Source organism: Phocoena sinus, chromosome 20, assembly GCF_008692025.1.
Source record: "Phocoena sinus isolate mPhoSin1 chromosome 20, mPhoSin1.pri, whole genome shotgun sequence".
Lineage (NCBI taxonomy): Eukaryota > Metazoa > Chordata > Mammalia > Artiodactyla > Phocoenidae > Phocoena > Phocoena sinus.
Window position 1 is genome coordinate 3,733,108 of NC_045782.1, and position 27,328 is coordinate 3,760,435.

The 27,328-nt window shown below is 43.1% G+C and overlaps 1 protein-coding gene across 3 annotated transcripts in view; it reads right to left on the reverse strand.

The window, feature by feature from the left end:
- Positions 1 to 27,328, reverse strand: part of LOC116745214 (protoheme IX farnesyltransferase, mitochondrial) — a 110,430-nt gene that overhangs the window by 73,637 nt on the left and 9,465 nt on the right. For 2 of the 3 annotated variants that reach the window (XM_032615760.1, XM_032615759.1), the window contains exon 4: positions 14,256 to 14,380. In XM_032615760.1, the coding sequence (XP_032471651.1) occupies positions 14,256 to 14,380 (125 nt within the window). Of the gene's footprint in view, positions 1 to 14,249; positions 14,381 to 27,328 lie in introns of all 3 variants that reach the window. The other variant, XM_032615758.1, reaches the window with a different exon arrangement.

Sequence of the window (27,328 nt, forward strand, 5' to 3'; positions counted from 1 at the left end):
CTCTAGGAAAAGCCTTTTCCTTGGCTCCTGTCTTGGGAGCACCCCTAACCACTTCTGGTTTGGTGCTGCCCAGCCTGGATCAATTTTTGCTCGAAGAAACTTGAAAAATTTAAGATGCCTCAGTTTATCTTTTAACACCTCTTTACAGAGGATTACAGTGTTAATGTCACTGGCTGGCAGCTTGAGACACTTTGTTGTAAAACATCAGTGGCATATCCAGAAACACGTCTTTGATCAATGAACTTTAAAAATGGACGCTGAATTTTTTACTATTACACTCTGCTACGCAGACATTTAGAAAGCAAATTAAGAATTCTACATTCAGTGACTATTTAGGCTTCAATTTGACAGAAATTATAAAAGTAAGGATGCAAACAAGCATGACAATGAAAGTAAGAATGACATGTTTACATCGATTTGACTTTCTCTTCTTGCAAAAGCAACGGCGGATTAACTGGTTAATTCAAGTGATTTTGTTAAAAGTTCGCGCAAATCGTTTAAAGCTATGCTTAGAAAGTAATAAAGATATTTAGAGTATCATACTTAATTTGTATGTGGACATTTGTGGGGGAAAACATGGGCTAATGAGGGAAAGGATGATTAAGACATGTGGATAACTATTTAAATACTTAAGCCAAGAAATGTACTAATATGGAATGGCATGAAATGTAAATTAACACAGGATCTGGTCTTTTAATTTGACAGCTGTTTGACAACTGCAAAATGGAAAACTGACCTCAGACAACTGCAAATAAATGAGAGACGATTAAGGCAAAGAATTTCACATGGAATGATACAATATCCATTGTAGTAACTTCTCACAGGGGGATAGATAAATGCAGGCTGGAATTTTTATTGTCTTTGAAGGTGCTGATACTCGACGGACTTAAATTTCACAGAGAGCTGTCTGTTACTCCATTACAATTAATGGCATTTTCTGAAATGTAACCCCACCATCACCATCGGTGATAAAATAATTGTAAACACATTTGAAATTTCCAGGTGTTTCTTGAAGCAATTTTCAGTTGACCCTCCTTGACTTTACCTTTTGTATGCATACCCCCTTTCTTAAATTTGGAAATAATGAGCTCTTCTATGGTACAGCTTGCGAAGACACACGTGTCCAAGAAAGGCAGCCGCTTCATCTCCAACCTGAGATTCACCGGCTTGATTCTATCTAACTTACTGAGATATTTTGTGCTTCACTTTTCTTGGCATGATGAAAATAAGGGGAGAAAAGTACATTCCACCATTTAGTTGTGAAGAATTCTGTTTTCAGAAGGAAGATTTTTCTATGCTTCCTTCATCTTAAAAAAATTTTGGTAAATGATAATATATAAATTGTGTGTCCTATTTCAAAGGCTAGACTTGGGGGTGGAGTCCTCAAGGAAAATTCAATCCACTGACAGGTTTTGTTTGGAATACACAGGGTTTCAAAAAATTGAGCCAACACTTCACACTGAAAACTCAGGAAATTTCACAGGAAAACCCAAGTGTCTAGCTTGTATTGAAAAACCGGAGGTTCCAGCTGCACGGGTTCTGCATTGATCTGGGCTGAGCACAGCAGCTGCTCCCTGGTCAGGGCACTCACCCTCGAGTTCATCAAGGCCACCACACAGCCCTCAAATGGCAAATAAAACATGGAAGGAAGAGACACCAAAGCATTTGTCTCTGAAGTGGAAAAAATCACTGTGGGTAACTGAGACGAATTCCCTGTGATCACGGAAAAGGTTAAAAAAAAAAAAATCTCACTTCTTAGGCTTGTCTATAATCACTTTCCAGCAAGACTGTTTCCTACAAACACAATTATAGTCCCAGGAACTAGGTAGCCTAAGGGGCTGGGGGGTGCATAGCTGGATCTGCCCCCAGGTAAGTCCCTCCTCACCCCAAGACGCAATCCACAGGAAGACCGGGGTGAATGACGAGGCCAAGCACAGGTTTCCAGTTTGCTTCTTCAGCATCAACCCACTGACTGTCTTCCTCACGGACGGGTTAGGCATCCCCTGTGTGTGCCCTGAACGCCTTAACCACTCACCACAGTTGTGATTTTACATTTATCTGTGTCATTTTTTGATTGACATCCATTTCTCCCACCAAACGATAAGCAACAGTCATCACTGACTCATTCACACGCTGAGCTCCTACTATGTGTCAGACCGTTTTCTAGGCCCTGGGGGAAGAGCAATAGATAAAACCAAGGTCAGCGGAGAGGGACAGGAGTGCAGAGTGTGGGCCTGCCCTTGGCTCAGGGCCAGAGAAACCTGAGCGGAAGTTGGAGCGAAGCCACGTGGACACCTGTGAGGAGGCAGTGGGCACAAAGACCCCCAGACTCTCGCCAGGAGCATTACTGATGGGCTGGGGTGAGGGCGAAGAAGCCGCGTGGCTGGAGCTGGATGAGCAAGGCTGCCAGAGGGAGGAGAGCAGCACCCAGGCGGGGCGACTTGGCGTTTTACTCTGAGTCGATCCATCCACACGCCTCTGACATAACTTCCCTCTGTTTGTCCAAGATCTTTATTTTCCCATCACAGAAAACACCCAAAATGTTCACACCAGTCCCAGCCCACAGAGTGCAGCCTCTCTACTGTCCTCAAGTCCAGGCTGCCCTCTGCCCCCAGCCCCCATTCACTCTCACCTGGATGCCCACCGCCAGTTTTCTGGTACCAGCTCTCCACATTTTCGTTGTCTCTGTCTCCTGCTCGGATGCTGGCCCTACCCATCTCCACCTGGAGACACCAAAAGCGCGGCAAACATTACCTGCCACCCCTCTCCCCCCCACCCCACGCCGCCAAATCCAGACTGCGTTATTATTTCTTTGCCAAGACCTGCTCCTTCTTCTGTGTTCCCCACCTGGGCATCATGGGTGGATGGCACTCTATCCACCCACTCCCCCGTGTCAGAAATCTACCAGGTGTGTACACACCTTTCTTTTCCACACTAGGACATCAAATTAATAATCAAGTCCTCTAACTTGGCATCTCTCCTAACGACGCCCCTTCAAGCTCTCATGAGCTCTACTTGTTATCTGAACCGGTCTGTCCTCAAGCTTGGCATCACAGAAAAGCTGAATTAATTTTTGTAGAAAGAAAATCTCCCCATCTCCTTTCCTCAGTCAATAAATTCCTGTTAATAAGAAGTCATAATAATTAACATTGCCTGCCTGCCTGCCTTCTAAGTACCAGGCCCCTCTCTAAGAACTAACTGCGTCATTTACTTTCTCAACAACGTCCTCTGCTGAGACAGGTTCGGTCAACCGCCCGAATCACAGGGCTCACGGGTGGCAGATACCGAACCTCCACCAGCAGCCTGGTCAGTGAGCCTGGGCTCGACCCTCGGCCTTCCTGGCCTCTCTGAGCGGCTCCCTTGCGCCAGAGAAACAGACAAGATCGCTGCCCGCGCTGAGCTTACAATCAATCAATCACCCAAACGCATCCTTACAATCGTGAAAAGCGCCATGAAGGCACGCTGCCCAGGTGATGCAGGTGGGTACCTGACGCTGCTGCACTGCCTGCTTCTATGTTCATCGCGTCCTCGTCCCTGCCTGGTGTTTTCTTGTTAAAATATTTATCGCCCACCTTTTGCTTTTCCACTTAAACTCCAACAGACGAGCGACCTTCCTGCTGCCAGCACCAAGCACAGTGCCTGGCAGGACACAGGCCTGCAGGAAGCGTCTGCTGAATGAATGACACTTCAGCTGTGATCCCGGCAGACTCCATGATCTAGGACGGGGACGCGGAAGGAGGTGGGGCTGGAGAGGAAACGGACCATGCAGCTTCCTTGGGTCAAAGTCAGCGCCTTCTTCTCCACCCTTAGAGTGCTCGAGAGCCGTTACAGGTGTGATGGCTTTATGACCACCCACCATGGTTGCCCAGCACCCACAGGGTAGTCCGGATGCTTGAGCATGGCAGGCCGGCTGCGATGCCCCACCCCTGCTGAGTCCTTCGGCCGAATCTCACAGCACAGCCCCAACCGGGGCCTCAGTCTCCAGGTCTTTACTCACGACCTTCTCTCTGCCTGGAAAGTTCCCCTCTCACACGCATCTAGCTGGTAAACACCCACCTGACCTTTGGAGGCTCTGGTCCCTTCTTGGGGAAGCTCTCCTGCCCTCCAGAGGGGGCAATGACCACTCCCGGCCCCTTCCCTGTACACTGCCTGTATTCTTCCCCTATACTAGTGTGCTTTATTATTCCACTGTACTTAGGTACACAACTGTCTTCCCTACCAGACTAGGAGCTACTTCAGAGCAGGGACTGACCTTTTGATCACTGGCAAAAGGAGCCAATGAACATGCGAGGATCCTTCCCAAAAATGACTTTCAGGAAGAGACGACCACCTGGTACTAGCATTTCCTACTACGTAACTGCACCCTGCTTTTTTGGTCACGGGTAAATCGGAGCCTCTCTCCAACAGGCGGGGGATGCTGAGGAGACTCCAACAGCCTCCCTCCTCCCCGCCTCGGCGATTTGGACTTGAACTCAGCAGAACAAACAAAACTCTGCGCGAGTGAAAGCCAGCTCAGTCACATCTTCCTGACTTTCAAAGGCATTAAAGCAAAGTCCTGAGGCCTGATTGTTCACCACGTACTTACGGAAAGCATCATTTTTTAATGCGACCTGACTTTACTTAAGCCAGAGGCATTTGGGATGGCTAAATATCTCTCTGCTGAAAAACTTAAGAACGATTTTTCTTCTTCTGTGAAAACATGTTAGACTTTGAATCCGGGGACTGTCTAATTGTTCCAGGTTAACCGCATGCTTATTTAAATAAGCTATTTTGCCATTCCGTCATTTACTCAAGAGCAAGTGAAAATCGAAGAGGGAATCCAGGCTCAGTCAAAAGTGTCCTTTACTAATACCCTAATTTACAAAATCCCTGAATATTCTGATAAGAACTGAGAATCTGGTCTTAAGATATTTTTAAATTCTTAACATCCCACGTCTTGTTTAATCCCCATTATTTTAAATTAGGAGTTGACAGCATCAGCTTTAGGAGAGAGATCTTTAGTCACGTATCTTGAGCAAGCTGTTTAAGGAAATTATACACAGCACCGTTTAATCCTTCGTATTAGTTCACCTAATAACAGCAACATGAACAGTAGAAATTTTCTAGATCATCAGCCATATTTTTGCTGAAAGTGGTATCAGAATAACGTAATTTTACTCAGATATATTAATGAAAATGTTAGGATAATACACTAGACTTTTATTTCAGCCGTAGTTTTCTTTTTTATAAGCTAGCAGGTAAATATCTTCTAGGATTAAAGAAATCTCCGTTGGAATAAAAGCTAAAACTGTGTATTTTCTTAGTATTTTAAGGTTACACAGTATATTTTCAGGTATAAGGATACTCTATATTACAAGTATACATAAATCTTATTAACTACCCTATTTTCTCTTTTGTTTCATCCTATCTTTATACTCCATCATTCAAATCCTTTAGAATTTCTTTGTTCCCCCTGTGATCACTGCTTCCAAGAGAAATCTGGCATAGGATCTGAAGGAAATGCCAGAGTGAAATTTTCCTTAAGATTAATCACACAGGTAAGTAATTTCCCCTTCTTACCAAACAATATTTTCTAAAACTTCTTGGAAAATCGATAAGACAGGACTGGGTGGTCGTGAAAATGTGAATTTTAGGATTTACTTAATTACCTACATACAAATTTTAAAGGTCTAATACCTTGCCTAAAGCAGTATGGAGCTCCTTTACTGGTTAGAAATAGCAACAAACAAAGTATCCTCAAAAGTCGGTTTGCATTCAAGAGCACAGGTCTAATACATCTGTTCCACTGTCCATCGCCGACACCCTGATTCCTATTCTTATTCAAGGGTCTGGAAGTTCAGTATGGAATTCAGAGTCATCAAATGACTCCGATTTTAAAGTGAAAATACTAAAACATTGAAATTTTTCACGTGTTAAACCCTAAGAGCAGCGACTAAGACAAAGACAGTGAGTATGAGACGGCTTCCCAGGGTCAGTCCTCACGGTCAAGTTTGACATCAGTGTCATCAGTCAACCAAGAGTCAACCTCACCTAGAAAACAGCGGGGCAGGGAGGCTGGCTCCGAGCAGAGAACAAACAAGCTGAAGGGATTCAGATGAACAAGCTATCAGGAAAGGCAAAACATAACTGAAGACTTGGGGAAAAAAGAAAAGAAAAGAAAGATAATTTGGGAAAAATTCAGCCTGACTCCTGCTGGGTTCAGAAGACAGGGAGCCATCCAGGCAGGAAGCAAGTTTCTAAACCTCCCACATCACAGTCAATCACAACCCGCTGCCCAGAGACACAAGCCAAGAACCACAACTCCAAAAACCTACATTAGTATCACTTGCATTAATTCCATTATGTCTCAATTAAATTCCTGCTTTTGTCATTTATCAACGTTTTTCACCAGTATTTGTTAGATTTACCAGCACTGACTACACAACTCCACATGGCTATGAAGTGGCAGAGGACGAATAATGCCTGCTGAGCCCAAGTCACCACATATTCCAAGACCACGTGCAGGTATTACACGCTTGAAATAAATATATACGCACATTCATGCACATGCACATATTACAGTTTGCAAGGCTAACCCAAGGCTCTTAGTACACTGAGGAAAATATCCCATTCTCTATATTATGACCCTAACTGGAGATAACTGGACGGTAACCAGATTCTGAAAGTGGGCCAGAAACAGACCACACTTTCATGTCAATAACAATAATAACATCTAACATTAATGGAGCACTTGGCTTCTACAGGGCCTAAGTGCTTCAAATCCTCCCTGTCTCACTAGAGACAGAGACATTGCCGGCCCATGACGGTTCCTTCACCTCCAGGGCTCTGCAGCAAGGATGCCAGTCAGCTGAGGGAAGGTGACTCATTCAGTGGGAACAGCCCTATTCCGAGTGGTGCCCGGACTAACACATTTCAAGCGAGGGGAAGAAGCAGTGAACTAGGGGCCCACGGCCCACAGATTCTGCTCTCAATTTGACCAGGTTCAGATGTGTGATCAAGCTTTTTCTTCTATAGCACTGGGATGATGCCACCTCAGAGTTGTTGCAAGAAGCAAACAAAATAATGGTCAGTTAAGGTGGCATGTAAATTATAAAATACTGTCTACGAATATATGTTCAAATTATCGTCATCTCTACATTTGCTGGCCAAACTTCACCTAGAGTCATGTGGTTATGAATTCCGATGCCAAACTCACTCTACTTAGATGGATCATGCTGGAGTAAGGAATCAAATGAATTTAGGAACTATCTGGGGTTATATCAATGCAGGGAAAGAGACTCTGCATTGAAAACGCATTTTCTTTCTTACGTTGCTCAGTAATGCTCATCATTTGCCTTATATAAAAAACATATTTAGTTGGAGACGTTTTCCCACATGCTATTCGAAGACTCTGCAAAACTGATCTAGTGCAGTAGCTAATCTGAGTCATCTGAGTAAGCCACAAGTTGCAGACTTCAGAAGCCTCGGAGTGAATGCAAGTTGCCCACCAATTAAAACATCGAAGTCAAACAAATCACAACATTCAGAAGAAAAATACACTTCTCATATTGATTTTTCTTACACAGACGATATGTTCTATACATCACATCGCCAGTGTTCGCTGACATCAGCCTTCCTCCCCCAGAATACAACACCAAGTTTCCTAACCACTTCTGTCCAACATGGAAGATGAAAGTCAACTCCTATTGCTCAAGGCAGACTGCAGAGTCAAAACAAAAAAAACAGCAGAGAAAGGGAAAACAGAGAAAGATGCTTTAGATATTAATCTCATATTCACTGAGAAAACAGGAAAATCTTTATCTGTCTCTCCTCTCACAGTTTAAAAGGCTGTGAATTTTCTTTTGCCCTACCCACCCTATAATTCAGAGCTCTTTATCCAAAGCTCTTCCTTTTTACCTTACTTCAGCCATGAAAAGTCTCTCAAGTACTGTCAGTGTCAAACAAAAAACAGGTCTCTTCTTGACCCTATTTTATTCACACCTCTTGATCTCTTTCATTTCCTTTCATAAAAATTCTTCAACATTCTGATACACTAGATCCCAAAGATAACATGACCTTATCTCCTTTACCTCTGTAATTATAACCTACCTCTCAGATCTGAAACTCTACTTACATTTTGTGCCTTTCTTGTAATTTTCTCCAAAATAAAGTCTCTGAGAACATCAGTAGTTCTTCTTAGAGCTAAGTCTAGGTTATGAACTCATTCATCATTTATTTCATCTTTCAAAGGAGCCATTTTTTGAAATCCCATGAACGTACATTTAAACAAACAAGCTAATACTTACAAAATGCTTAGAACCTTACTTGGCATCTGGTTAAGTGCGAAATAAGTGTCAGCTGCGACTACTGTTATTATGGAAATTTCTTACTACTTTCCCCGGCTTCCCCCATAAATATTCCTTTTTTTCCCAGTATGACTTCCTTTGGAATTTCACCCTCCTGGCCAGCTATATGCTGTGGGAAGAGGTGATGGTCAGACAAGATCAGTAAATCATAATCACTGGTCTCAAGGAGTTCAGCGTTCCCTAGGGATGAGCTACAGATGAATAATTTCACTGCAACACCACAATAGCCTATTAACCACAGTTAGGAAGTGATAGACTGGGAGCACGGTCCCAAGGAAGAAGGGACACTGAACTGTCCCAGACAGGAGAGCAATGACCCATAGTTTGGAGGGATAAGGAGGCCGGCTTCGGCTCAACAGGAGGAAGACATTTCGAATCATCAGGCTGCCCATCAATAGAGCCAGTTGCCCTGAAAGTAAATGGCAACTGTAGTATCCAGTATGCCAGGGATATTATAAAAACTAAAGAGATCCAACACAAAACAAGTCACCAAACTTCTTGAACAATCTACCGACGGCAGAGTAATAATGGAGGAAAATATTCTTGGTCTTATTTGCAGGCGCACACACAGCACCACAATTAGCCTGACAGGAGATCCAACACGTAACTACAGAGAGGGTGAAGGTGAGGCAAGCCAGTTGACCTGGGTCCAATCAGTGCACTTGGGAGTAGAAAAGCCAGAGCCCAAGCCCAAATCATTTGATACAAAGATGCTTTTACCACACCACATTTATAGTGAAAGATGGAAGGCGTAGGTGGGCTATGAAGAGAGAGACATAGGATTTCTTGTCTAAACTGAGTTAAAAGGGGTGTTGTTAATAATTACACAAGGAACACCAGCATAAACCAGGCCACATGGTCACCCCAGCCATCAGTGGGCAGTTACGTAAGAAGAAAGGTGAGCCAGAGACTGCCCGAGGCAGGAGCTGTAGCCAGAATCTAGAGTGAAACCAAAAGTAGAAATCATCAAAGCCGTAGTTCTCAACCAAGTCCCCAAGCAACATTTGGCAACGTCTGAAGACATTTTCAGGCGTCACAACTAGGGGGTTGGTGCTAACAGCATCCAGTGGGCAAAGACCAGGGACCATGGGAAACACCCCAGGATGCACAGGACAAAGTTTTCCAGCCCAAACAGTCAAGAGGGCCAAGACTAAGAAACCCTGTATTAAAAATTAAAAGATCTGACTGTATAAACATATGAAACATCTGCACTTCAAAAACAACCCCAAAAACTGCAGAAAATATTCCGACCTTACGTGAGAAAAAGTTAATCCAATCTACGTACTTCGAGACTTCTTAAACAAAGGCAAGCATTGGACAGCAAAATGGGCAAACAGAAACGGCAAATAAGCATTTAAACAGTCTCCCCAAATAAAAAACCACTCTACCTCCTGAGGAATCAAAACACTTTGAATTAAAAGGACACATCTAAGGTCACCTATAAACCCAGCATAGATTTTCTAATACGCAGCGTCAGTGATGAGCTGTCACACACTGCCAAGTGGAAGCGTAAGTTGATTTGAAGCAAACAAACAAAAAAAGACCTTCAGGGAAGAAATTAAGCTGTACTTAAAATACGTATCTTTTTTAATTTTAACTTTTTATTTTGAAAACGATGTATCTTTTAATACAGGGGCACAATTCCAGGAATCTACCTAAAGAAATAGTTGTGGACATGTTCAAAGATTCAGCTACAAGAATTTCAGCTCAGCATTATTTATTTGGGCAAAAATTGAAAATCCCTAAAATGTCAAATAAGGAGAAACCGATTAAACAAATCATGGTGTATCTATATAGGACTCTTAAAATCATGCTATATAGCAAATATCGACATGGAAAGACATTCATGACATACTACTTAAAAGAAAAAATATATAGAAAATATACATATTATATATATATCATTTCTGTGAGAAATCAATAGGGAGGTATGTGCGTGAAAAAGGTCTGCACAGTAATAACATAAATCACAACGGTAAGTGGTGGATCTATCTGGGTGCTGGGATACAAGCTACGAGAGCAGTGGATCTATTTGGGTGCTGGGATACAAGATACGAGGGCAGGGATTTTTGCTTTTTCTCTGCTGTGACTCACACACAAAACAGTGCCTGGCGCAAGGGGACATAAAATAAAAAATGTTACTGTTATTTTTACTCACTTATAGTTTCTCACTGATGTGCAATAAACACTTTATTTTCATCATAATTTTAAATGTTGCTTTTAAAAAGAATAATTCAACGGCAAAACAAAACGTTTTACAAACAGAAATGGAAATAATCTCACCTACCCCACAGGGTTGTACGGCTTAGATAATAATTTATGTAAATACGCTTTGTAAACTCTAAAGCATTGTATGAATATTAGAAATTAATTATTCTGCTAAGATCATACATTCCAGCATTAAATCATTTTCATATATGCTTTGGCTGGTAGCCTTTCTCTCAGCAATTTCACTTCCTGTATTTTGTCCTTTAAAAACAGAGGTGCGTGTGGCATTACTTGTAGAAGCAAAAAGTTGCAACTGTAGAGGATTGCTTGGGAAAGTTGTGGCACATCCATAAAATGGAATCACTGTTAAAATTCATCCTGTAGAAATGCACTTACTGACATACACTCTTGACCTTTATTTAAAAAATTCATATATGTGTAACATAAGTAAAATAATCCCCAATACAGCTTATTACAACAATATCTGTTATGTCAAATAGCCAAGAGTTGTGATGATAATTTTCTGATAATTCTTATCTTTCAACTTGTTAATTCATTCTAATTGAATTTATTCAGCTTCTTCCTTTTGGTCTCTCGTTTTACAAGATTCGATCAGTCAAAGCCATCTATATAACATTTTATCTTCCAGTCGCTGAATTTTATGGATTGCTTTCATCCCTGGAAGGCATTCCTGCTTTCAAGCTGCCCTATGGCTTTAAATGAAGTATGCATATGGTTTACAAAACATGGGTGTAATTCCTTTTTATACTGTCATGTTAGTGGTCTCTTACATATACATGAATCTCTTTATGCATTAGTCAGGACTTCATAAATCAGAAGCTAAACCTCATTTTCCCTCCTTAAAAGAAATGTAAGGACTGTTTTCCAACGCTTTATTTTTCCTACTTTCACAAAGAGAGATCACAGAAGCAGGATATGAAGAAGAAATCCTCAGAACTAAATGAATAACAGCTAAGAGAAGTATTAAAAAAATGTGAAATGTTACTTGAATCCTATTATAAATGTGACGGAAGGACATTTTCTCCCTATAGAACTCTATCAGAAGCTGGAGAACATTCGGGCACACCAACCACACATCTGCATTCTTTCAGTTGAACACCAGCTCCCTCAAAAAGGCAGGAAGGAACTTCCCTGGTGGCCCAGTGGTTAAGACTCCGTGCTTCCAATGCAGGGGGTGTAGGTTCGATGCCTGGTCGGGGAACTAAGATCCTACATGCTGCGGGTCGCAGATAAAGAAAAAGTAGGAAGCGCTTCCTTTTTGCCAAGGACTATTTCTTTCTTTATCTGCTGGTCAAAAACTCAGGCAAATTCTTGTGGCCTTGTGCTCTTCGTTCTGCTTACACTAAAGAAAAGCACTAATGAAAATCACCTCACATTCCCTTATTTTAATTTTATGAGACTGCTTAACAACACTAGAACTAAAGTATTTCCAACGTTATTTAGAAAATACTGTAATTTAAGAAGCTGATACCATAATAACCGTGAAATTCGACAGCGGTGGAAATCATTGAGATTTTTTAAGTATTACAAGGCTTGCCAATGAAATCACAGTCCAAGGCAAGAGGAAGGAAGCCATGTGATGAATACAGTAAGATGAAGAAATTATTCATGCGTCCAACAGCACTGATGAAGGGCGGACGCCACGCCCAACGCTGCTGCAAAGGGTGTGAGAAAGTTCCAGAAGAAGAGGAGGACGGCTGTGTGCGTGAGAGGTGGGCCAGGCGAGGAAACCAGCCTACGGAGGCGACAAACGGAAGTGACAGGCACTGCCACTTGTCAGCACAGAAAGAACCTCACCAGTTTAAAACCAACAGAACCCAACTCACCCCCTGCAGCAAACGTACTTCCTACAGACTGTGAACTAACATAGCCATCTAAGCTCATTTAAACTTCTAAAATTTCTAAAACCTTGGTTTATGTTCAGCTTCCACAAATTTCTGCCTAAATGTAAATCATTTATTTCCTCCAGATATTTCTTTGCTACAGCTGAAGGGTTTTTCCCCCGTGATGAATTCTTGAACCACCTGTTTCTTTCTGGTGGTGGTGGGAGCAGAGGCAGGCAGCTCCAACTCAAGGCCATTCTGTATTATCTTTTATAATATTGGGGCATTTCTGAACCATTTGATGCTTATTAGTTTCTTGTTGTTTTCTGAGTCTCCACACTTTTGTCTGAAGCCTCTATTTAAAAATCCATGTAGGGCTTCCCTGGTGGCGCAGTGGTTGAGAGTCCACCTGCCAATGCAGGGGACACGGGTTCATGCCCCGGTCTGGGAGGATCCCGCATGCCGCGGAGCGGCTGGGCCCGTGGGCCATGGCCGCTGGGCCTGCGCGTCCGGAGCCTGTGCTCCGCAGCGGGAGGGGCCACAACAGTGAGAGGCCCACGTACCGCTAAAAAAAAAAAAAAAAAAAAAAAATCCATGTAATTGAAACAGAAGACAGCAGTTAATATCCCAAGGATAAATGCAGTTCTTCAATTTTTAAAAGGAGCCTGAAAAGTAGAATGTTTTCCTGGCTTAACCTTTTGACCCAGATTTACAATTACATAAAAGTAATAATTTAAAAACTATTTTGAAACCTAGACCCCAAAATAGCCACATAAATCCATTTTGCTTGTACTGCTTTTTGTTCCAATTTTCATTAAAAACATGTTCATTGTGAAACCATGATCATTCTCTTAGCCAGGGAATATGGGAGGGCAGCAAAGGGTAGGAGCAACTTGGAAGAGATGGCATCATGGTTTACAGGAGGGACAAAGGAGCAGGGCTGTTTGAACCTCACTGTAAGACTGTTTTGAAGTTTAAAATTGTAACAGAAAATTAACTTCATTTGAAATAGATGGATCCTTCTCCAAAAAGCTGGTAACACATTGTAAACGACACAATGATGTCGTTTCATCACCGAATGAAAACACTCATGTTTTTCAGACTACCAATTCACGCATCCACTCAGCCAAGCTGTTTTCCTGCTGGTAACTTGAATGCCAGTTTTAAAACCGTGCCAAGTCCTCTTGGGTGTTCTGGTGATGAAAATGACTTTCTTTACGTTTTAGCCAAGACTTTTCCACCACAGCATCTTATGAGAAAGCCACAAGGCTGGGGCACCCCACAATGACCAGGCGGAGGGAAAAAACTATTTTAGAGAATTACTTTGATGTTTAAAGTAATACATAATAGGGAGGGGAAGATGCATTAAAAATAATGTGCTAATTAATTTTTTGATATATTCTGATTCCACACACCAAGTTTACTGAATACTGAATTTTTGATTTTTTTTTTTTAAGCTGGATATGCTTGTTTAAAATACACTGTTTTGCATAGTTGTGGTTTAAAACGCAAACAAGTCAAACCAAAGAAAGAACAGCACATAATAATGTAAGCTCAGGGGAATGTACCTGAAGTGGGTAAGAGGAGAAAGTCTGACAGCCCTAAAACACTTCCTAACCCCGAATCCTGGTCATTTGAGGCAGATACTCTAACACTCTCTCCGCTGAAAATATGTGAAAACCTTTCACCTCAATAGAAAAGACAAATTGATTCTGTGCCCCAGACCTTGTAGGACACAGGTTCACAGGACCTTCCCAGTTACAGGTGCAATTCCGGAAGGTTTTTTTTTTTTTATGTGACAATATCATCATCTAAGAAGTAACAAAATCGTGATCCAGCTGAAAGGTGACACACTGACCTGATTGATGGAGTTGGCAGCACAGGAAGCCAGGCCAGTTCCGACAAAAGTCAGCAAGAAGCAGGGCCAGTCAAAAGGTGCTGGGGCCAAGGCAAATCCGGCTGAGGTGGTGCTGACCACAAGGGCTGCAACACAGAAACAGAGCAGAGCTCGTCACCACACAGGGCCAGACTGTAACGGCCAAGCAAGCCCCCTCCATGTGAAACAATCCACTACAACAACATGACCTGTAGGCTGATCTTTCATTTAAAAAAAAGTTTTACAAAACATTTTTCTGATTATAAAAACTATATGTGTTCACTATAGAAAAATGCCAATTTTCCTTTAACTCCATTACACTCAAGAGTGAAAAATAAGATAGGTATTTCAGATCCAGTCATTCACTTATTCACTCAACAAACATTTACTGCACACCTAACCCACAATCAGTACCGTGCTGGACATGAGGCATTGTTCTGAGCAGGTCAGGCTCTTTTTTGCCTCAAAGCCCTTGTATTTTTTGTTCCCTCTGCCTCTTCCCATAACTGGATCCTTTTCGCCCTTCAGATCTTGTCTTAAATATCACGTCTTAGGGAGAACTTCCCTGACCATCTCACGTGCGGGAGGCCCTCCCCAGGTACATCACCCTTCAATTTCCCTCCCGGTACTTGTCACACTCCAGCGCCTCCATGGAATATAAGCCCGTGGAGGCAGGAGCCCTAGCCATACCTACCTAGCAAGAGATGCGCAAAACTCAAGCAGCACCCTCCTTAGTGGAGGCTTGTCACTCTTTCCAGACATCACAACATCAACCGCTAAGCCTCACAACAGGCTGTGTTCTAGGATAAGTCATCTTGTTTTGCACAACTCAGCAGCCCTGAACATGGGTTCAGTGGCTCCTCACGTGTCGCCCCATGTGTGGCAACAAGCCAGGACTGGAAGAAGAGTCCTCAAAACCCAGGCTCCTTCCCAGCAGTACCCAAAGAACAAAGGGTCCATGGTGTCAATGCGGGAATTCAAAGGAAAAGAGACAGCAGGGTTCTCCCTCTCAAAGTGGAACTCAGTAAATTGCTTCTCTCCATAGAGTAAATCAGTTGAAATAATTCTTGACTCTATTTTGAGACCTTGAATCTTAGACCAAAAGTAGACTACTGGGCTTCCCTGGTGGCTCAGTGGTTAAGGATCCGCCTGCCAACGCAGGGGACACGGGTTCGAACCCTGGTCTGGGAAGATCCCACATGCCACGGAGCGGCTAAGCCTGTGTGCCACAACTACTGAGCCTGTGCTCTAGAGCCCGTGAGCCACAACTACTGAGCTCGTGTGCCTAGAGGCTGTGCTCCACAACAAGAGAAGCCACCGCAGTGAGAAGCCCGCGCACTGCAACGAAGAGTAGCCGCCGCTCGCCGCAACTAGAGAAAGCCTGCGTGCAGCAACGAAGACCCAACGCAGCCAAAAATAAATAAATAAATTTATTTAAAAAAAAGTAGACTACTTATAAACATCTATGGTAGTTAAAAGAGTGTAGAAAATCCATGATAACTTTCTCAATATATAATTAGTAAAATCTAGAGTCACCAAAATAAAAAACAACTTTAGATGTCTCTAAATATCCAGGTCAATATTTTGTATTGTGATTTATAAATAAGTTTTAAAAATCAATTACCACCATAGTGGAAAAGATAGCAACACAGTCACTGAACTGTCAAGCTAAAAATACTGTAAAAAGAAAATTCACTTTGTTTAAAATTGAAAAGGGTATGTAGACACACAAAAGCAGTGTTTTTCTTTTTATTTGCCCCCAGAGCATGACTGGGTAATGGACAATAAACACAGAAAGCACATCAAATTTTTGACTGATGGGTCAAGTGGTAAGTTGAGAAGAGACAGAAAGCAGTTTACAAAAGAATGACAGAGAGAAAAGGACAATGTTTTTTTTTGGTTTTTGGTTTTTTTTTGTGGTACGCGGGCCTCTCACTGTTGTGGCCTCTCCTGTTACGGAGCACAGGTTCTGGACGCGCAGGCTCAGCGGCCATGGCTCAGGGGCCCAGCCGCTCTGCGGCATGTGGGATCTTCCCGGACCGGGGCACGAACCTGCGTCCCCTGCATCGGCAGGCGGACTCTCAACCACTGCGCCACCAGGGAATCCCAGGACAATGTTTTAGTAAGACTTAGCAATGATTAAATTTACAAAATGGAAATACTGCCTCATTTAAAAATATACAAATTGTAAACGGTAATACACATTAAAAAATGTGTATTTGTTTTATAATACAGGGGCCATTATTTTTTATAATACAGGGGCCAGTATTACTACAAAGGAAGAAATCTGAATTTTGTAACACATTTCTAAAAAAAAGATCAAAAGCTAACAAAGAATGTATTTATACTTACTTCATCAAAGCAATTAATTTAAAGAAAAAGAAAGGAAAAGAAAATTGATAAATTGTAAAACTAAGCAAAGCAATACTCTCACACAGCACTGCCACAATGGTAATTAAACTGTTCATTGATTTCCTGGGATTCATTACATGGAATCATTTTGCAGCACCAGGATCTCATTAACAGTGAATGTAATATATTCTTTCATTCACAGCACTTGAAATTATATTTTATTTGGTAATCTCATATTGTCCCTTCACAAATAAACATAAAATCAATGTTGCCAATGAAGTGTGACCCATCTAACAGAAGCCCAGAAGCACAGTCCTGCAGGCCCAGGGGTGACTCTGGAGGTCCAAGGAAGAGGGATACCCCTACCCCGATGCACCCACTCCCACCTGCCCCTGGCTCGTGGGTGGAGGTCCAGCCCAGTCACAATCACCGCCATGCAGAGACTCAGCAGCCACCTAGGGAGGTGCATGGTGACGAAGGCAGCCCTGACACCTAGCACAGCTGCAGCTCTACCCACAACTCTTTTTGGAACCATCAGGCTGGACCTAAGACTGGTCAGGGCCACGTCCTCCCAGATGCCATTGCTGACAAGGAGTGACCAGATGCGGTCTCTGGTCTGCCTGCCTCCTCCAGGGAGAAGCTCTCTATAATTAAAAACAGGTTGTTAGATTTTCAAACCGTTGCAAGCAGGCACACCCTGGCTGGCCCAGAAGGAAGCAAGCCTCCCCGTGTGAGCTACCTGAGGACCACATGGCAAAGAAGCCCAGGCGGCCGCTAGGAACAGAGTGGTCCGGGGACCTCAGACGCAGAGATGCAAAGGTATGAGTTCTGCCAGCGGCCCCCGAGCCCCAGAGGAGAAGCATGGCCCCAGCCCACAGTGATTTCAGCCCAGGGGGACCCTGAGTGGAGGATCCGGCCAGGCCACACTTGGACTTCCGACCTTTAGGAACTACAAAGTAAGAACCTCGTGCTGTTTTAACCTGCAAAGTTTGTGGTAACATGGTTTGCAGTAAGAGAAAACATGTGATACTGTAACAAGGGTGGCACTTAAGGAAGACTAGACTTCAGGACACAGAGGACTGACCGGAGTGGAGGAAAGCTCGCTCAGGAACCATGCAAAGGCCACTGCAGGGAACCAGGTGGGCAGGGAGAGGACCTGGCAAGGGTGGCAATGGTGCAAACACAGGTGGCGTGAGGGGTCTTAAGGCAGTGACATGGGCCTTCAATATGGAATAAGCGGAATGGGTACAGCAGAGGAGCGAAACGCAATTCAGTGACTCCAAGAATAATAAAGCCCTAAAAGGTCAGAGGGAATTTAGGGTCAACTAGTCTCATCTCTGTCCTGATGGAGGAATAGACACTATCCCTGGATCTGGCAACAGGAAGCGGTTTCTCCCCAGGCAGCCCTGCACAGAAGGGCTCCAGCTGTGGGACGGGTCTCTCTCTCTCTCTCTCCCCCCCAGATCAAGTCAGGACGACTCCCTCGAAACACCTCCCTCTGGATAGAACCCTTGTTTCTGGAGCAACACCGAGTTAACCTCTCTTAGTACCACCTTCAATCATGCAAATGCCACTACCCACAGCCTCTGTCTCTCCAGGCGTACTGACCACGGGACCAGCCACGCGGAGCCTCCATGCTCCTGTCCACACTGAGGGACACCTTTTAGAGAAACACTAGTTTCTAGTATAACAAAAGCACTCAGCACAGTGCCTGGCAAGTAATAAGGGCTTAATAAGCAGTGCTCTTGGTAATTATTAAAATGCGCTTCAAGATGATGTATTTTTCCAGCCACTATGCTTAGACTTAATATTTCAAAATGGTGTCTTAAGGAACTCTGAGAAACAGCAAAACACTTCACACAAGCTCCATGCGTCTCTGTCTTAGAACGTCCAGGGGAGTGCCCGGAGTGCAGTCCTTAAGAAATGTGGACTAACCATGATAGTGATAAAAACAAGACTTACATTTGTGAAGCACTTTGCAATGCCAAAGTGCCTTTACATTTATTTAAGTCCCGGAAACACTGCACTTATGGGAAGAAAACATGAGAACTTTCACTTATATTTGACTTCTCAACCCTCTCTTTTAAAACACACACTTTGTGTATCTTAAAATGAATATAATACACTGGTGTAAGAATACATGAATTTTACTTACAAGTAACTTTGCATTTTTGTTATATATGACATATTTATATACAATAGCATAAATATTTTATAAATATACACACGTGCACTTAAAACTCTTTTACTTATAAAGTACACGACTAACAAACTTTGCAGAAGCTTGCTCTAAAGTGAAAAGCAAGGCAAGCATTGGTGGGTATTACGTCTGATTTTATACACGGAGATCCAGGCGTCAACCAGCGGCAGTGAACTCAATCTACCGTCTAACCCAGAGTCATACGCTTTAGGCATAATATTTGGCTCTCTGCTTTATGGGATGTACTGTAGCAAGTACTCCAAAGACTCATTTTCAGAAGAAAATTCCGCTAAAGGAAGGGAAGATATACACACGCACCACCCAGCTGATCACAAAACCACCACCAGGCCAGCAGGGCTCGCAGGACACCGCGTCCCTGCGCATAACCCACGACACCCCTGCAGCACGGGTCTCAAGGGGGATGGCCACAAGTCCCAGAGGAGGGAGCCCCGCGCTGCGGGGACACCCCCTGCACGTCCTGGGTGCACGTGTAGCCAGGCTCCCCGGCTCCAGCTCGCAGTGTGCTTTCCAGGGCAGCCAGGAACCACTGAAGGGTTTCGCCTTTTCCAATAAGCAATAGGTTTTCTCGCAGCAGCAGCAGCTTTGTCAGGAACGATTTTTTTTTTTTGATAAAGGCTCAATACTCTGAGAACTGTTGGTCTCTGAGCATAAGCATAATGGAGGCGCTTTCTTTTCTGAGATCGTCATTTAGAAATAACTCTAACGATTATATTAACACACTGGTCCTCTACATCCTGCTTTATCTCTGTCTTTCAAGGCCTCGCTATTTTTCAGCCCTGGCCCCAAAAGAATTAAGTGAAAAACAAAACTCCAATAAGTCAATTTGGATAGTTATCAACTCTGATAAAAGATCTGCTCAAAAGATTGAAACCACTGGCTAAATGAGAGTTTGAGATCCTCTATAGATTTCAAATTATCCTTGTGATCTATTACATCTCATTATCCTTGATAGCAGATACTATGCAATATTATAACCCAAATCCTACAAGCCTGTGATGAATCTCTTGAAAGCTCTATTATGTACAAAGCTGCCCAAGGACAGGCAGTTAATGAATTTGTACGTGGTTTAGTTCACCAGTGGCTCCAAGCAATGGAATGTTTTTGTTAGCAGATCTCAAAGTTCAAAATTATACAACTTAATTCAGAGGCAAGAATTAAGTTTTTTCTGATTTTCAGACGAGCATGTATTTTTACTTGGTAGCTGTACTTAATGATTTCTTCCTCTCTCTTCATTTCTGTTAACACCGTAAGCTTCAAATGGTTCAATGTCTAATTTAAGAGTTTTCAGCCTCCACAGCTTGGCGGTGTTCCGCGAACGTCCCGACGGTTATCTTACCCACACATGTACGGAGGAAGGTGGCGACTTCTACGCTTATTGTTATGTTCAGATGAAAAGTCAATTGATGAGAGACACGGTATTTTCTTCTCAGCCACATTAAAGCCTATCAATCAGGGGGTAACTGATTACAAACCATAGCCACTTCTGGTTAAAAGATAAAGACTTTTTAGTGGAGATTTTTAATAACACAGCTGCAAAACTAAGAACTTGCCGGGCCTTCTAGTTTTCCCCTTTCTTTTTTTCATACTCAGTGACCAGAGCTGGTCTTAAAAATCCTAAGACCAAATTAAAACCCCTAACTTCAAATTTATTGAGCAACACTGTTACCAAAATGAAACATTTAAGTACAGTCCCCAGGAAGCGCTGGGTTTGCACCCAAACAGCATTCAGAAAAGGAAGATGAAATTGCTATCTGGTCGGTGATACACATAAATAAAACACATAAATAAAAGCTGTTTATATCCAAGTTAATTATGCAACACCGAGTGAGGCCCTAAGAGTCTTCTTTCAATCACAGTTTTTCCTTGAACCATCAAAGATTTTCTACTTTGTCGTCCTATTTTTAGTTTTTCTTTTCAATAAAGAAATTTTTCTTTTCAATATACTTAATAACCAACACTTTACAACCTTTGTAACTAACTAAAAAAGTTTCCATAAAACCGATGCTTATCAAGCTTTTAAGAAGTAAAAACACTTCTTTTGAAAAATGAGTTTGGCAAGAAGAAACTGTTAGTTGAGCACTTTTCATTAAAATAACGAAGATTTTTCTCAGTTTCGTATCAATGACAACAGGTGAAGGTGACACTATACAAAGCAGACAGAGGAAATCTAGGGGCCCCAGGTCATCTAGTTCAAGTACAATACTTTTCAGTCACCATGAAACATTTCAACTATTATATCACAGTAAAATAATTATTTGTAATTAAAAGGCTAAGCTGTTCCAAATTCTACAAATGGTGGCAACAGAGTTCATTAGTTTTCTTTTTTTCCCATCAAGCTTCTGCTTTTTGAGCACCTATTATGGGCAGAACAGGAACAAGGCCCTGGCAATGCAACAAGGCAGGAAGATGGGTGTGGTCCCAGGCCTCCTGGTGCCCACAGGCTGGTGAAGATTCAGACAAGCCAGCAGGCATGACCACAGAGCGTGGGAGCATGTCAGAGGGTGCAGTTGCGGACGGACGCCGTGAGGGAGGTGAAGGGCTCCCGACCGAGTGCCCGCTCACACTGAGCTCAGAGGTGTGACCGAAGGCTGAGGAGGAGCTGGCCTGCGATGGGGAATTGGGGAGACGTGACTGCGAGAGGCAGGGCAATGGCAAGGACAAGGCCGCAGGGTGACGGAGCGCCAGACAGACCTACCCTCCTCCCCTGCCCGTGTGAATACAGATAAAAAGCGGACCCCTGTATATTTTTTTTAGCAAATCACTGATATGTTAGCACGCCCCTTTTCATTCTTAACTTCCCAATTCACTATCCACCCCCTTAAGATATAAAAAAATAATGGTATTGAGCAAAAACTATTTTTAGTACTTAGAGATAACCCCGTAACATTCTTTTAAATTCACTTCTGTAAGTTTTTCATTCCTTAATCTTAATAAATGAGATGCTACCATGTTTTGCTTTGAACTGGAAACCAAGCCCTTGATAATACCCCCAAATGCTAATTAGGCACCTGGGCATTTCTGACCTGCAGGTTTGGGAAGCAATCGTCTGGTCCCCTCCAGAGATGCAGTAACCCGCCCTCCACAGAAGAGGGAGGCCTGCTTGCGTTTGCAGAGTCTAAGAGGACTCCCAGGTGCCACGGTGATGGAACCATCCGCTGATCGGGGGCAGGGTCGGGGGAACAGGCAGAGGGGAGAAGAGGCAATGACAGGTGAGAATTCAGATAAATTCTGTTTGCAGGAAGTTGCTGAGTTCCCACTTGATGAGAACTAAAGCTCTATTTTTTTCTGAAATGGAAAGCAAGGTAGTTGCTGAGAATGAAGATGAGGTGGTACAGAGGTGGCGAATGAGTTCTCCAGGTAAGAAGAGCTCCTCAAATATGTTCTGGGGACCGTGCCTACCAGGGCCCTCTGTTAAAATACAGATTCCTAGGCCCCATCCCAGACCTTGAGGGAAGGGGTTTATGGAGACGAAGCCCAGAAATCTGCATTGTAACAAGCGATTTGAGGAGTTTCAGAACCACTAAAGATAGTGAAGTCCCCTAGGATGATGGAATTTGGGGTGAGGAAGAAAACTTAGGATGCCAAAGCCTTCAGTGACTGTTAAATGCAACAAAGAAAGGAAAGAGGAAATTCCATGGGACCACCTGGCTCGTTCCCTTGTTTAGCTCAAGTTTCACTGTCAACCTAAAATCTACACTTTTCAAGGTAGTCTTGGGCTGGGTGGCCTTCCTCGCTGTACAGTCCAGGGTTGACAACTCCCCAGCACAAACTAGGGAGTCTCAAATGTGTATCTGATTATCAAGATGACAGGGAAAGACTGCCGACAGATGGCTACACGTCCACAACCACCACTGGGAAAGTGCATGTTGAGGTGGCAAAGCAGTCTTCATTTAAACACGTTACATGTGAAGTGCACGTGTGGTGTAGTCCCAGAGCAGACCTAGGGGTGCTGTTCTATTTTCTTTGGAAAACTGGGGGTGAAGAGGTGGGCAGCCCTGCATCCTCTTCCTGGGAGGGGATACACTGCATAATGAGACAGCCCGGGGGGTGCTGTGAGAATACAGAGAAGCTGGATACCGACAGAGTTAACTAGGCTGGACTTCAGATGCTTTGGCTTTTTAAATGATAGAGGTAAGAATTTTTTACAACCTCCCTTTTAGCTGTAAAGCCATGCCGTGCAGTCCTGGCCAATGAGATATAAGGAGACATTCCTATCAAAAGCTTCCCTTCCCAAGTAAAAAGGCAGCATGGCTTGAGGGATCTTAGTTCCCTAACCAGGAATCGAACCCACATCCTCGGCAGTGAAAGTGTAGGATCCTAACCACTGGACCACCAGGGAAATCCCTAAAAAGGCCAAGTCTCATAAGGAGGCTTCTGCTTTTCTATACCATCCCCTTTCTTCATTCTTTCTGCCTGGAACATAACATGATGATGGGGGAGTGGCAGCTGTCTTGTGGTCTTGAGGACAAAAGCCACAAGCTAATGACAACAGAGCAAAAAACAGCAGCCAGCTATGTAGACAACATCCTTGAGCACTGGCTCTGGGCTCCTAATTTCAGACTCAAGAGAGTAATAAACCTCTCTTGAGGTTTATTACAAAAGAGTAATAAACCCTTTATTTGCTTAAGTCACTGTTCTTCAAGTTTTCAGTTACATGGAGCCGAGCCCATTCTCAACTCATAGCTTTTCCTCCTTCTCTTCTTTAAAGTCGTCAATGTTTTTTTGAGAATGATTATCATCCACGTGAAATTTATCTCTACATGCTTCGAGCATCTACCACACCTCTTACACTCACAATCAATCCAAATAACATCAAACTGAATTTAAAACAATTATATCAATAGAAAACAGAATAGCCGAGATAAATGCATTTTTCTTCTAACTTAGAACACTGGCTGAGGCATCTACGTGGCCCACTCCTACCAGAAACCAAATGAAATGATGGAATAAAAATGAAAATTGGAGAAAAACCTACATCAGCAATAAATTAAGTAAAGAGAGGATACTAAAACCCTCAGGAGATGTTCGTTAAATACAGCGCAGATGAGTTGAAATTGAAGACAGCTGCTGAGAGCTGACTTATTACTTTCACTATTTGAATAGTAGAAAATTAGACTACCTTAATACCAAGTGGGAAGAAAATGGATAAATATGGGAAATAAAGGCTATCTGACAGGACCCTGTCTTCCTGGCTGGTGTGGAGGGTAAGGGACCAGAAGCAGAGGCCATGGCGACCACCTGCCATGGGTGGACCATGGCGACACAGACCCACTTCATGCAACAGCAGGACTGTCTGGAGGCAGCTGCATCACAGCTGGAGGGAGAGAAGAGCAGTCACACCAGAGCGAAAGCAGGGCCTGGCCCAGACGTACTTCTCACAGAGCCGAGGCAGAGATGAATCTGAGGACCTTAACCCAAAGAGCAAGCCCCCCACCAACACTGCTCCTGCACAGCGGGTATGCCCAGCAGGCGGGGGCACTGGGGCAAAAGCTGGGCACAGACACACTGTGTGCTGAGTATGGAAGCGGACGGCACGAGAAACCAGACTTGGGAAGAAGTAGGATGCTGGCTCTGTGGTTTCAAAAACACGTTGGAAAAACCTTTTCAGAGAAAAAGTTCCCTTGCTGGTTGCCTCTGTGTCTCCTTTGGGCCACAGGAATGTTTTACCAGTAATGGAAACTGAGAGCCTCTATCCTCAAGCTTAAAACGCAAGAGAAGTCCAACAACACCATGTCAAGCTGGGTGGTAGGTTATCATGTGCTTTTGTGTCTTCAGACAACACTACTTATTAAAAGAGAAGGTCATCAAAAACAGGGTGAGCACAGGGACACAAAAAGATATGCACAGAATCAGAATTTTTAAAAAAGTACAGAAAGCATTTACATTACGATCTTACTTTTGTTTAAAAAGCAAAAATATCTGAATGGCATGTATAGAAGAACATTCTAGAATACACCAAAATGGTTATTATTTTGAGAGGGTAGACTTAAAAGGAGATTCCATTCGTCTTACTTTTCTTATCTATATTTTCTATTTGTTCCAAAAGTAAACACTTACTAATAAAAATACTACTTTAACATTTAACAAGTATGTAAATATTAAGGTATTTATTTCAAAATATACATTAAAATTTAAAAAATTAAAATTCTACTCAACTAATATTTTTATGAAAATGAGAAAAATCCTTTATGCAGCATCTGAGAGCTGATGATTACAGCACGTTGACTTTTTTTTTTTCACGTTGACTTTTAAAAACTACAAGCAATCGAAAATAAAATTGTACCCTCTATTCTTGTCTTTTTTTTTTTCTCCTTTTAATAAAAAGCAGCATTCTAGGTTCTAGGGGGAAAAGAATCTATACGCTGACAGACTGTAGTTTATATCAGTTCCATGGACAGCCTAATCTATTGGGTCCAATAAACGATCTATTTTAGTATTCTGGTCTCAGAAAATGTGTTGTAGCTTTTCAGCACAGACATTATTCAGGAAAAAAATTCTGCTTTTTATTGACACATATTAAGTATAAACTCAGCTGAGTCACCAAAGCTTCTTATGATCCTAATCCAAATAAAATTTCTTCACCCCAGTGTGGTCCTTGCAACAAACTCCAAAAACATTGTAAATAGCTCAGCTGGCAAGAGAAACTCAAGGGAGACATATTATTACTTCTTTATAAACTCATTCTTACTTCCTTTCACAGAAAAAAAGTATCTTTAAATGGCATTATCTCCTGCAAGCTTTGGCCCAGATCCTGGCATAAATGCCAAAGCATCATCCCACTGCCACCCTCCTATCCTACAAAGGAAATGCAAAGATGTCACTGTGTGGCTCTTCACTTAAGTCTACAGTTAGTTATCCTCGGCGTATTTCAGCTATAAACAGAAGGAGGCAAAGAAAGGAAGACTAGTTCTCTAAAAGTGATCACTGACTCCCAGGTATTTCTGTCTCGGCTATCATTAGCTATAAACGAATTGCCCAAGATTTTAAGAGTCCAAAAGAAATCAATTTATAGATACAAGGGATTTTCTTTAAAAAAAAAAAAAAATCCTGCTGGCTCCAAGACATGTGTGAATTCAAGTAATAAAATAAACAGGGAGGTAAGAGGTCAAATAAGAGGGTCGGGGTCACCCAAAGGGTGCTGCCTCTTTAAATGGAATAAGCAGAAGGAAATGACTTTAATTCAATTAGCTCGTCCAGAAGCCTGGGGCATGGAATATATAAAATGCTCCGAGGAGAAATTTACTGCCCAGGGCTTTTCCATCTGTGGCTGCAGGGGAGGCTGCTGCTCTCTGGCCCCTCCGAGATGTGTACCTCGCCTGTGCACATCTCTCCTGTGTGGTCCAGAGCCCCCAGCTGGCTGCTCCCGTGCCAGTGGTGGCAAGGGCTGCTCTGGCTCACGGGAAGTAAGGGGCGAGCTCTCCCACATCCTCCAGGCCACTGGGGCTGGGCCTGGCCCTCTGCCTGTGCAACCCTTCCTTCACTTTCTCGAAGGGTGGTCCAGGACCACCGGCATCACATCATCTACATGCGTGCCAACATGCAGAGCGGTGGGTCCGGTCCCAGGCCTCTGGGAGTTGATCTCAGGGGACAGCAGAAGCCCCGTTTGAACACACGTGCCACGTATGCTCCTTAGCAAACTGACACCTGGGGACTGGTAAGTCGACAAGCAACATAAATAGAGCACAACATGTACCCTTAAAGAAGGGATTTAGTCATGGCTTTAGATTTCAGACACCATGTTTTAAATATCAAACCCTGCATCTGGAATGCCTATTCAGATATACAGCACTACAAGGTACAGAAAAGGAAAACCAATACAACATCTGGTATGAAGGGAAGGAAAATGTGCCCCCAGCCCCCCCGAAATGATCCTAAACCAGTTATCATCCTTTCCTATCTGTCCCTAAAGAAATAAGCATTATGAAACAAACTTTAAGACGTTATTTTAAATTAATAATTTAAAGTACCTCGTTTGAGACTCTAACAAGAAACATTGATAATTAGTTCCTGACTTTGCAGTCTGTCAACGCTGACTTCCTAACTGCCAAATAAAAGAACTTCATAGCCAGGCATCTTAGGAGACCTCTACCATTGAAGTGTTGATCACTTCCTTTATGGACTGGCTTTCTTTTGGCTTCCGTGACAAAGCCACTTCCTCTTTCCCTTCCTCTGACCATTTATTTCCCTGCAGACTCCATTATACACTCTGCACAATCCTTAAAAGGGTACATGCCCCAAAGCCCTGTCCTTGGCCTTCTGCTCTGGTCACTCTACACTTGACCTCTGGCAACCCTGCTCACCACCACGGCTTCACAGTCAACCCTACACTGAAGACCGCTTGCTCTTCTGGCCCAGTGGTCTAGCTGAGCTCCTGTCCTTCACAGCCAGTGCCCACTGGACCTCTCCACCTGGATATGCCAGCAGCAACTCGAATTCTGTGTGTCCAAAACTGTTCTCCCCCAAACCTGGTTCTCCCTTCATT